Raw genomic sequence first — 13102 nt, forward strand, 5'->3', positions numbered from 1 at the left:
GGAAGGAGCTTGGGTGGGACCAAAAGTTGGGTGGGATAGGACCTCAGGGAATCACTAAGGCAGAGCAAACAGTGTGAGCCAGGTTGATGGAGTCTCCATCAACTGCTACACTATGGCTCTGTGCAGGGAGGGCTCAGAAAAGGAACAATGGCCTTTTCTAGCACTGCATTCTAGAAGAAAGCTGCCGCCTATCTCTGGCTTTGGTCCTGTACAATTCTGTTCCTCCCTGTATGTCTCTGTTGCCTTTTAATCAGCTGCCCAAGTGCTGGAGCTCAGGGATTGAGTCCCAGTAGGTTGAGTTGGGCCATTGAAGAGAAACTGCCTGGGACTCCAAAAGTTTCTTTCTTCTGTAGCCTCAATCCCCACTGATTTTTACAGCCAGAAGTTATGGAGACTTACCTTCCTGGCACTGGAACCCTGGGTTGGAGAACCTTGAGTGTGGCTGGGACTCTTTGCACCTGAGATATCCCTCCTGATTTTTATCTGCTACACATGGTTGTGGGACCAGCCTGTTCCACATTCACCCCTTTTGCTAGTCTTGATGTGGCTTTTTCTTTTATTTCCATAGTTGTAGTACTTCCATTCAGCTTGATTTCTGATGGTTCTGAATGATCTTTTTTCTATAGAGTAGTTGTAATTTTGATGTGGTTGTGTGAGGAGATGAGCCGTGTTTACCTTTGACTGAAAGTCCAGTTTTTTTATTTACACATATGGGCTCTTAATCCTAATGATGTAGTAGGAAATAGTTATAGAACTTATGGCCCTGGGTTGTTGTAAAGATTAAGCTGTAACTTAATGGAGCTCCTGGTGCATAAGTGTTCCATAAATGTTAGGTAAAAACAGGAGAGAATACATGCCAATTTATATTCATCAGCTAGTTGGTGTGACAGGCTCTGGTAGTACTTGTCTTGCATTATTGGTTCCCATGCTATTCTGAATAGTGATGTGATTATATTAATAAAAGGTCTATATGAATAGTAAGTACACTGTATTCCAAACTTACATATGTTAAAAGTACTTAGGTCTGGAAGTGGCTATTTATTTTCCCTTTTACTTATTTTCATAATGAAAAAATTTTTAATGGTTCAATTGGATCCCAGGAATATAATATTAATTTATAACATTATTCTATAAACAGCAATTTTTAACCTTTTTAATCTCATGGAACATATAAACTAATACCTAAAATTCTGTGGCACACCAAAAAATATATTATACTTTTTGCTGATCGAACCAAAAAATAGACGTAGTTTTGACTCATTCACACCAGATGGCTATTGTTGGCTCTTGTCATTTTAAAAAAATTTTGACAATTAATGGAAAAGTGATCAGTGCCCCTGACTCAGGTGTTGCATGTTTTGAAAATCTTTGTGCACCACCGATTGAAAATTGCTGCTGTAGAAGATAAGGTTTAACTTTAGGATCATGTTTTAATCATATTCATATTCATATTCTTGTGGTGTTTTACTTGCATTTACATATAGAACACTCAATAAATATTTGTGATCTTGAACTAGTTAATCTAGTCATTCCTAGAAGTCCTCATCATTACTATTAAAATTTTCATATTATTCCCTGAATTTCCATAGCACTGTGCTACAAAAATCACACCAAAATGATCTTACAGTAAAAAATGTGCTATCATAGCCCTGACTGGTGTGGTTCATTTGGTTGGGCTACGTTCTGCAAAGTGAAAGGTTGCCTTTTGATTTCAGGGCACATGCCTGGGTTGTGGGTTTGGTCCCCAATTGTGGTGCATACTAGAGGCAACCAATCGATATTTCTCTTTCACATCAATGTTTTTTTCCCTCTCTTTCTTCTTCCCTTCCCCTCTCTCTAAAAATAAATAAATGAAAAATTTTTAAAGAAGTGTTATTATGGGAATAGTTAGAAACATTGGTTCCTAAGTGTATTTTATCTTGTTTTTATTCATGAATATTTTCAGGTTTGTTTTCCATTTGGATCCAGTATTTTGCTTAATGTTTGTTAAAAAAATATTTAAGTGAAATATGCATATTAAGACACAGCAATTAGTCTAACATCTTTGTTTATGGAGAAAGTTAAAACTGTGATAATCAAAAGACTGAAACTTTCATGCATAAGAAAGCAAACTTCCAGTTTATCTTTGTTTGAGGTGGTTTTAAGTCTGAGTGCTATTTTCATAGTAATACATTTATATATGAAATAATCAGAAACTTGGTTCAGGCATTATAGGAAAACATCTCTTAATAGTTTTTTAACTGATGTTGAAATAGTATTCAATAAAAATGGTATGATTCATCTTATTTTTCTTTCAGATTATATATGAACAGGAAGGGGTCTATATTCACTCCTCTTGTGGAAAGACCAATGACCAAGACAGCCTGATTTCAGGAATATTACGTGTTTTAGAAAAGGTATGTTTCCAGTAAATGATTTTATTTAATAATTGTTCATGGTAGTGGCTCATCTTTGGAGCATTACCAGCAAGTTTGAATTTTATGTATAAGATAAAATTATGTAATTTAACAATGGTTGTAAATTTAACATGAAGTGATGTTAGAAATATAATACTTATATAAGTCATTAAAATAGCATAGAATACTTAAAAATTTATTATGTAAATGTTGCAATAATAAATTTTTATAATAAAGTTTAAGCAGAATTGTAAAATCTATATAACACTGGTTTCCAATAGCAGTTTACATATGGTAACGCATATTTAAAGTGCTAATATTTAAGAGGTTAAAATTTCATTTTGTGTTCAGGGAATTAAAACTAGTTGACTAAGAATGTAAGATATTACTGAATAGTAAATATAGTTCATAATTTTTTTCTCTAGGATGCTGATGCGATAGTGGATTGGAGACCATTGGATGATGCATTAGACTCTTCTAGTATTCTCTATGCTGGAAAGGTATTTAAGAAAAAAATATTTGATTAAGGTTATTGAACTGAACAAATAAATGGATGTTCGGCTGCCTGTTGCCACAAAATCCATACTCGTGAGGCAGATGCTGGTGTGAAAGGAAAGAGATTTTATTCAGGTGCTGTGTGATCTGGGAGAATGGCAGACTCCTGTCTCAAGGACCATCACCTCAACAAGACCAATACAAAAGCCAATGTCCAGAGTTCCTGCTCCGATTAAAGTACAGTCCTTTGGAGCCCACAGGCTGTTGCTTTGTGGTTGTAGTCCCCATGCAGTTAGCTTAGGTTGTTTCCAGCTGCTGTCCATTTCATGCTCCCTCGAGGGCTACATGTGGAGCCCATTTGGCTGTGGACCATGTGGCTGTTAGTCCTGCATGGTTATATGCTCCTGGGTGAGAGGACATGTGAATGCGCTGGTCTGTGCATCACCAGGTGGGCAAGGGAGCAAGAGAGAAGCTTCCTCCTGTAGACAGGGCAGTGCACTGGGCAAATCACAAGCCAGAGACAGCCTCTTTATTCCCTGGGATTATATTAGTTTGGGTGTGGGACAGAGTAGGTACTTTTCCAAGATGACCAATCAACTTATCAAGCTTTCTTGAGCATTGGGTGGGTCCACCTCCTAACCAATCCTTTCTCTTCCCAGGCTAGACTTAACAGGCCTCTTTGGTCTAGCACCTCCCCTTGTGCCAGTTTGACTTCTATGGTGCATATGCCTGCCTTCTCCTCTTCTCGTACTGAAAGGGAGGGGAGGACTTTTTCCTATCCAATTATATTGCTAGCTTCTGACCCTATCCATTGATATTTCTAGCTTTCTGAGTACTCAGTCTAGAACCTCCCCTGCTGCTGTCTTGGCCAATGGGTGTCACTCCCCGGCACCCATGACAGACTTGCATACAGTTTGATTTTCTGGAAGATCCTGGGTATTATTTGTTTTGCAATTTAGTCGTAATTCATTTTTTTTAAATTATTTCAGGGATTTTTATTCTGTCATTTTTTTTAAAAGTATATTTTATTGGTTATGTTGTTACAGTAGTTCCAATTTTTTTCCGTTTTGCTCCCCTCTACTCAGTATCCCCCTTCCCTCCAGCAATCCCACCCCCCTTAGTTCATGTCCATGGGTCGTGCATATAAGTTCTTTGGCTTCATCCTTTCCTATATTGTTCTTAACTTCCCCTCCATCTATTTTGTACCAACCGGTTATGCTTCTTAATCCCTGCACCATATCCTCATTTCTCCCCCTCCCCCCTCCCAGCTGATAATCCTCCAAATGATCCCCATACCTATGATTCTGTTCCTGTTTTGGTTTGCTTAGTTGGATTTTGTTTTTACTTTTTAGATTCAGTTGTAGATAGTTATGACTTTGTTGTCATTTTAGTGTTCATAGTTTTGATCTTCTTTTTCTTAAGTAAGTCCCTTTGACATTTCACATAATAATGGCTTGGTGGTGATGAACTCCTTTAGCTTCACCTTGTCTGGGAAGCATTTCATCTGCCCTTCCATTCCAAATGATAGCTTTGCTGGATAGAGTAATCCTGGTTGCAGGTTGCCTTTCATCACATTGAATACTGCTTGCCAGTCCCTTCCTGCCTGCAAAGTGTCCTCTGAGAAATCAGCTGATAGTCCTGTAGGCAAATCTCCGCCTCTCTCTTGCTGCCCCCAGGACTCTGTCTTTATCTTTCACCTTTGGCATCTCAATCATGATGCATCCTGGTGTGGTCCCCTTTGGGTCCAGCTCACCTGGGACCCTCCGTGCTCCTTGAACCTGTATGTCCATTTTCTTCACAAAATTTGGGAAGTTTTTCTCATTTTTTTCAATTCTTGCTCCCTCATTCTGTACTGGTTGACTTTTTTTCTTCCTCATGTTCCAGATCATTGACTTGAACCCCAGTCTCCTTCCCTTCACCATTGTTTTTGTGTGGATTTTCCTTAGTTTCACTTAGCAGAGTATTCACTTCTTCCCTTATACGTTTGCCATACTTAAGCATATCTGTCAAGCCTGTGAGCATCTTTATCACTAGTGTTTTGAATTCTGCTTCTGTTAGGTTGTCTATCTCCTCATCTTTGAGGTTGGCTATCTCCTTGTCGCTTAGTTTTCCCACTGTAACCTTGATCTGTTCCCCCCTTTGGGTCATACTTCTCTGTCTCCTCATGCTGACAGGCTCCTGTGTTTGTTTGCCTCCACATCCCAGGTAGAGCTGCTGCTCCTGTTACAATGTAAGGGGCAGAGCCTTAGGGATTCATCAGTACAGGACAACCTGTTTCACCACGTTGTGGTGCTGTATCTGGGGGAGGAGTCTGAGAGGGACCAATGCTGCCTGCCCAGCACTCGCCCCTTATCCAGGCACCTCTCCCACTTCTGTACCAGACTGGCACCCCTCTAGCTGCTGCCGTTGCTGTCATTCCCAGAGTGGGTAGGTCTGCGGATATTCTGGGATCGTGGGGGCCCTTTAAACAAGCAGACTCTGCTGAGACCAGCAGTTTCTGCCTCTACCCCAAGCCCCACTGGTTTGCACAGTCAGAAGTAATGAGGCTTGATTTTCCCTGGTGCTGGGACGGTGAGCTGCGAGGTCCAGTGAGGAGCTGGGAACGCTCCCCAGGTGTCCTTCCTGACTTTTTAAAATGTGTGACTGCACTTTTCGCCAGCCTGCTGCTGCCGCCGCTGCTGCTGCCACCACATCGTGTCCTCTCTGCCCTGGCTCCGTCCCTGTACTTGTCTGGATGAGTATTTTTCTTTATATCTTTGTTTGCTGCACTTCCATGCAGTTTGATTTTCTGGAACTTCTGGTTGTTTCTAGTTTTGAGGTAGTTCCTTCTTAATTGTGGAGGGAGGAGCAGCGTGTCTCTCTACACCTCCATCTTGGCCAGAAGTCTAGTTGTAATTCTTTTTGTGGTTGTATGAGGAGGTGAAGTGTATCTACCTATGTCTCCATCTTGACGAGAAGTTATTTATTCATTTCTTCACTGATGGATATTAGGATATTTCCAATTTTTTTTTCACTTTTTCACACAACGCTGTAATGAAGATTCTGGTATTTGCCTGTTTGTATACATGTGTGCCTTTCTCTGGGGTAGAGGATGAAAAGAGTTATTGTGGTATAACAAATGCCTATTTTGAATTTTAATAAGTTTGGCTGAATTTCCTTATTGGAGTAAGTACTGTCATCTCAGTGTGGGATAACATTTTCTCACACTATCTTTGTATTTTTGCCTTTAATTGGATAGGGCAACATAATTGAAATTCATCTTAACTTGCTTTTCTTTTATTGTTTTGGAAGTTGTACATCTTCCTGACATGTTAGTCAGTTCATATTTCTTTGACTTGCTTGTTCATACCATTCGCTTATTTTTCTCTTTTGATATTTGTTGATTTCTAAATAGGTAAAAGTTGTTTTTGTATTTTGGATGTTTTTATGTCGTCTACTGTATGTATATTTTGGAAATATTTTCACCCAGTCTTGCTTCTCTTTTACTTATGTGTGGTATCTTTTGCCATATAGAAGTTAAACTTTTTGATTTAGTGAAATTCTTAACATTGCATTTTAGACTTTTGGTTTTTTTCTCTTTTTAAATGGAAAGTCCTATAGAATATACATGTACCTGAAATAATAATGATGCTGTAATTATTTTTAGCATTTATTTAATGATACAATGGTTTGTGTAGTGTTAATGTTCAGATGCAAGGGTTGTTAATGATGAGATTTTTGAAAACAGTAAACTGTTATCATTAGAAAAATAAAAAACTGTACATGTAGATATGTTATTTATAGCTTTTAGCAAATTTTGATTACTTAAATACGCATCATTGGCTCTTTTCCTCAACCAGACGTCTGAAGGTTTGGAGCTATTTGCTGTGGTTCTCTTGCTTTTTTTCTCATGGTTATAAGGTGGCTGCTGTATTTTTAGGCAACACAGCTTAATTGAAAGCAGGAAAAATGGGGAAAGGAGTAAGACTTTTATTAGGAAAGCAAAAGCATTTCCAGAAGCCGTGCAGTTGACTTCTACTTATATTTCATTGGCAACCCTAACTGCAGGAATTTGGGTAAGCTTTTCTTATGTTTTTGATAAAGATGGGAAAGGAAGCAAATGATAGGAAATAGTGTTTTGTGTTCCCACTGATGATACCTGCCATAATGTACAAACTTAAGATACAAATGCTGAGAGGATGGTACTGATTAAAATTAAATTCTATCTTTAGTCCCTAAATATTTTCTGTGTTATAATTATTTCAGGACTCCAGTTCAGTTGTAGAATGGACCCAGGCCCCAAAAGAGAGAGCTCATCGAGGACCAGAACATGTGAACAGTTACGAAGCAGAGTGGGACATGGTTAATACAGTTTCATTTAAAAAGAAACCACATACCAGTGGAGGTATGAATTAAATCTTTTGAAATCTTAAACTGATTTGCTACAATATAATATAAACAAAAGTGCATAGAATGTTATTTCAAGTTCCTTAGAAAAAAAGGATGCTTTGGTTGATACATATAACTCTTGTATTTTAGTTATATTCTCTTTCATATCTCTCTTTCTCTTTTTTTTTTTTTTTTTTTTGGTTGTTGTTGGTTGTGACTTCATAAAAAAGACTTTAAAAAACCTTTTCTGTTTTGTAGTTCTTAATGGCAGAAAAAGAAACACTTAAGAAAATTGCTTCGGCTCTCTCTCATACACTTTCTTTTAGTCTTAGTAGAATAAAAAATGTTATTTTTTTCTAAAGCACCAGGGGGAGATGGTGTATACCACTAAACTATCCATTCTAATTTCAGTGTTTACTGCGATCTTCAGAGCTTATTGCAGTCTCCCCTTTATACATGTTTAGTGACTATCCTCCTTTATGTATATTTAAAGTTGTATTTGCTACGTGCTGATCGACTGCATGTAGATAAAAACAACAACAATAAAAAGCCAAGCTAACAGCCTGGTAGAATGAATATACTACCCCAGATATGATCTAGCTAGCCCATATGTAATGTGGTCAGGTGATTTGTGATTGATACCTTTTAAAAATATTGAACAGTTGTATGAAGTTAAAATTTTTATTTTTACTATTGTTCCCTTTGTATTTTATAACTAAAAGTATATTTTAACTCTTAATGATTTTGGTCTGAATATAGGAATTTATCCATGTTTACCAGATTCAAAAAGACTGGCTGGAACTTACTGGAATATGTATTGCTATATTTATATAGCATTGTTACTAAGTAAAATGGATTTTTATGTGTGGCTTGGGGAATAATTCTCATATATAATAGTTATATTTTGAACTGTATCATTTACTGGGAACAGTGGCAATTAAGAAGTAAATAGCAATTCATAAGATTTTGACAATCTTTTCATGCATGTGTCTCTGTGTGTGTCTCTCATCCATTCATTCATCCATACATTTGGAATTCTGGAAAGTTCTTAGCCAGAACAATTTAAAGTGATAAAGTTAAAACCACAGAATTTTCATATAATTGTCATGTGAGGGAATTTTAACTTCTCTAGACTAGCTCTTTAGTATTGGTTATGTGAATTGCTAGTTTTGGTTGTTATTGCCTAATATTGTTAAATCCTTGAAAATGAAAAAGTCAGGATATAGGAATGAGCAAAAGAAGTTTTCAAATTCATAGAAGGAAGAAGCATTATGTGAATGAGAAAAGCGTAATCTCACAATATCTTTTTAAAACAGTGGTTTTCAACTTTGGCCAATGTGGAAATTATTTGGCAAGATTAGGCTTTTTTAAAAAATGCCAATGCCTGGCTTTTATCCAGGAAATTAAATCATATTCTGGAGATGGAGCCTGGAAATATGTATTTTTCACAGTCTCTCCTGATGATTTAAATGCATCAAGTTGATAACCTCTATGTAGCTTAGCAAAAAACCACAGATGTAAATACTGCTTACGTGGCTTGGCCATGCATTGTGTCTTACAAAATAAAGAGCATAACTTTATTTTGTAATTATTAAAAGTTCAGAAGATATTTTTCTTTCTCTTCCAGTATTTAAAAAATGTTATTATTGTGTATAGCAGTAAGAAATACATTGAACAGTATGGCCTGGTATGCATATATATATTTAAAAGAACAAAGAGTTATTAAATGCAATACACTGTGTCCCATCTTGTCCCATCCTGTCTTAGACAATGTCATGTGATTATGTTCCATCAAAACGCCTTCCTAAAGGAGACATTTCTAGGCTTGGTGTTTCAGAATTTAAAGTTGTGCCATTATGAAAACATTTAAAAATTTTTAAATGGCATTTTTTAAAATAAATTTTTTGTTTATTATTATAACTTTAAAAAATATATATTTTAATTTTATTTATTGTTTTTAGAGAGAGGGAAAGGAGAAAGAGAGGGAGAGAAACATCAATGTGTGGTTGCCTCTCACGCGCCCCCAACTGGGGACCTGGTGTGCAATGTAGGCTTGTGCCCTGACAGGGAATCAAACCAGTGACACTTGCTTCGCAGGCTGATGCTCAGTCCATTGAGCCACAGCAGCCAGGGATATAACCCATTTTTTTTTTAACTCTTTGGTGATTCACAAAGAAAACTTGGGACAAAACTTTAAAAAATTGACTAAGACTTATTTAACTTTATATTTCTTAAGAGTTTCTACTGCTAAATCTTTGTTTTTATGTACCACATCAAATGTTTTGAAAATATATATTCCCAGAACAGCAGACTGCCGGGATTCTGTAAATGCATCTAAAAATGTCATGTCATTGATGTTAATTCTATTCAAGACATGCATGCTTACTGAGCTCTTTTGTTTTACTCTAAATTCTGTTATTATTGCCAGTTTTCCCATGTCAGTGTGTTGGAGATGTTATTCACATGTGTTTATAACAGTAAGTTCATCAGAACTAGTTTTATTTACTTCTCTTTAAGGAGAAAGATGGAAATTTTGAGCTAACTCTTGGTTTCTGTTAGTTTTTCTTTGTAACTGTTTCTGTTTCTGGTTAGCTATTGGTGATAGATTAAATTGAAGATTACTTTCCTGTTGCTTTGGTACTAGATTATTCAGTTATTCTAAGCATCTTTGAGTGCCTATTATGTGTGATCACTCTTCTAGGACCTAGAGATATAGTTGTGAACAAAATAAAGTTCCTGTTCTCATGAAACTTATATTCTATTAAATGGACATCTAGAATCGACTTAAAATGTTTCTCTCATCATTTATTTGCTATTAAGTGAGGAAATGTGTGAGACATTTTCTGTTTAATACCTAATGCATGTCTCTCATTAATGAGGGAAAATCTATGTAAAATTTTTGCTTTTGAATATGTAAAAATTCCCTCCTGATGATTCATGTAATCTGCATTTATTATTTAATATTCTCCACATGATTTTCTTACATTAATTTGGGTTAAATACTTTTTGCAGAATTTAAGAGTTTTACTTAAATAATTATATGTAGTTTTTCATTGCTCTTTTGCTATGAAAATATTTTTGGTCTTTGCAGATAATATAATAATATGTATCCTTTCTAGGTATTCCAAGTATATTCACACTTAAGTGATTCATGAAGACATTGGAATTGTAGAATTGTTCTCACTTTGATATTACCTTTGATAGTGGTGTTATAAGCTCTGTATAAATTTTAGTACAACATGATGTGTAGGAAGCCAAGTGAGAACATGGCACTTAATCTAGTTCCAGCCTTACATATGAGTTCACCATGTGAACTGGTGTGTTACTTTAGCCTTTCTGGGGTTCCTTTGAAAGGGTACTTGCTAAAGTGTCCACGAAATAGTGATGGTGCCTGAATTCCTTGTAGGTAGGATTTCTGTAAGCTATAGATTTCTTTGTGTCAGTTTAAAAGATCTTGTTGGAGGTAATGGAGCTATAGAGTTCCTGACTGTATAAGAAGGTGATATACATGCAGATTAATACCAGTTGACCTACTCTTCAGTCAAGTTCTAGAAGCATGCGTCATCTATGCAGTTTTGTCTTTGTAGAACTGATAGTATGGGATGGAATGAATGAAGGTCTTGAGTAACAGAATAGTACGACACTTCTTAGGAAATAACATTAGGCAAAAGGTTTTTTAAAATTTCAGAGATATGACATGGTATGTCTGAATTAAAATATTAAAATGATTAGAAATTATAGGACTTCCGGCCAAGATGGAGGCTTAGACGGACATGCTAGGTCTCCCTCTACAACTAGAGAGGAATACAACTACTTCAAAACAAAGGATAACTAGAAATTCCAGAAAATAAAACTACACGGAAGTCCAACATATGAAGTTATAAACCAGCGGTGCCATTTGGGCAGGTAAGAGTTAAAGAGGGCAGTGTTGTTTGCGGTCGCACCCGGAGCGGCAGGCAGCGAGGAATCCCGGCTACGCAAGCCCCTGGCGGTGCGCGACCCCGGCGAGGAGTCCCAGCTGCGGCCAAGCCCCTGGCGGTGCGCGACTCCGGCGCTGGGGAGAGCGGCCGCCGCATCACCTTGAACAGTGAGGCCCAGGGGGGCGGGAGGACGGATCCCGGTCTCCTAGCTGAATAACTGTGTGAATCCATCTTGGACCCCCGCCCCCAAAGAAAGCACCACAGGGCTGCGAAATAGGTCGCGGACAGGCAGGCGCCGGTCGCTAATTTGTGACGCGTACACAGGCACTGCCCCCGACAGCCGGCCCAAGAAAACAAAACGCATCTGTCAAAATGAGGCAGGCAACTATAGAAATACCGGTAACACAACTCACCAGGCAGCAGATAGAGAACCTGACAGATGAACAGATAAGAAACCTGTCAGAGGCTCAGTTCTGGGCCATTGTTATCAGGTGGCTTACAGAATTCACAAAAGAGCAGGAAAAAGATATGAAAGAAGCGAAAAACTTTCATAACGAAAGGAACAAAACCGCATACGAGACAGAAGGAAAGGAAATAAAATCCAGAGTTCATTTCAACAAACTGGAATATGGAGAAGGAACAAGCAGTCAACCAATGCAGCGAGAGGAAATGGGAAGCAACAATGAAAGGATCAGAAACCTCTGGGACAGCTATAAAAGGCCCAACATAAGAATCATTGGTTTGCCAGAGAATGAGGAAGATGAACTAGAACTTGAAAAATTGAGTGAAAATATAATAAAGGAGAACTTCCCAGACTTGGGGAAGGGAATAGACCTGCAGGTCCAGGAAGCAAGGAGAGTTCCCAAGAGACTGGACCCAGGGAGAACCACTCCAAGACACATTATAATCAAAATGTCAAAAATTAAAGATAAAGAGAGAATCTTAAAAGCAGCAAGAGAGAAGAAAAGAATTATGTACAAAGGGGTCCCAATTAGACTATCAGCTGACTTCTCAAGGGAAACCCTACAGGCAAGAAGAGACTGGCAAGAAATATTCAAAGTAATGAAAATCCAAAACCTACAACCACGAATACTCTATCCAGCGAAATTGTCATTCAGAATAGAAGGACAGAGAAAGTGTTTCCAGGACAAAATAAAACTGAAAGAGTTCATTAGATCCAAACCACTGTTATATGAGATGTTAAAGGGACTGGTTTAAAAAAAAAAAAAAAAACAGAAGCTAGGGAGATGAAACAAAGGCAAACTAAATAGGCAACGAGAGTGGAAAAGGAACTGTGGGTACGGGAAGCATATTGGGGGGAGGTCAACAGGGAGGGGGAATGGGGAAAGGGAGGGAGATGATATAGGAATTGGGGATCAAGGTAGGAGGGAATGGAATAGACAGAGGTTGGGAGGAACTGTATGCACAACTAATGGACATAATCTAAAAGGGGGGGACAACTGGAGGGAGGGGGGCCACCGGGTGGAGGGGAGCAGAGGGAAGGGAAATTGGCACAAATGTAATAATTTAATCAATAAAACACATTAAATCAAAAAAAAAAAAAAGAAATTATAAATAGGTTAGAAATTAGTTACATGCGTTAATGAGAAAAAACATAACGTTTTCCCCACTCTTTAAATTTTTATTTAAATAGGTAATCTTTAAGTTGCTTTATCAATTATGTTATTGTTCACAAACCTAGGATTTAAAGCTTCTGTAAATAGCCCATAAACTCAGAAAATGCTTTATTTTTAAATAACTATAGTTTGGTTTGAACTGAGGCCTTAATTTAGTAAAAGACTGATTTAGCAGGAAGATTAAATGTACTCATTCTCTTTGAAGCATTCACAATTTAGTTATCTTTTCACCCTCAATTCCCCACTGTTCTTTGGGTTTTTCCAAAAAAAAAAAAAGAAAAAAGAA

The 13102-nt window shown here is 37.5% G+C and overlaps 1 protein-coding gene across 2 annotated transcripts in view; it reads left to right on the forward strand.

Moving 5' to 3' along the window:
* TBC1D15 (TBC1 domain family member 15) overlaps positions 1–13102 on the forward strand; it is a 68978-nt gene that overhangs the window by 22872 nt on the left and 33004 nt on the right. For both annotated transcript variants that reach the window (XM_090273628.1, XM_090273629.1), the window contains exons 2-4: positions 2298–2396; positions 2822–2896; positions 7137–7275. In XM_090273628.1, coding sequence (XP_090129754.1) covers positions 2298–2396; positions 2822–2896; positions 7137–7275 — 313 coding nt within the window. The remainder of the gene's footprint in view (positions 1–2297; positions 2397–2821; positions 2897–7136; positions 7276–13102) is intronic.

Source organism: Furipterus horrens, unplaced genomic scaffold (genome assembly GCF_987537825.1).
Source record: "Furipterus horrens unplaced genomic scaffold, mFurHor1.1.pri manual_scaffold_4, whole genome shotgun sequence".
In the NCBI taxonomy this organism is placed as follows: domain Eukaryota; kingdom Metazoa; phylum Chordata; class Mammalia; order Chiroptera; family Furipteridae; genus Furipterus; species Furipterus horrens.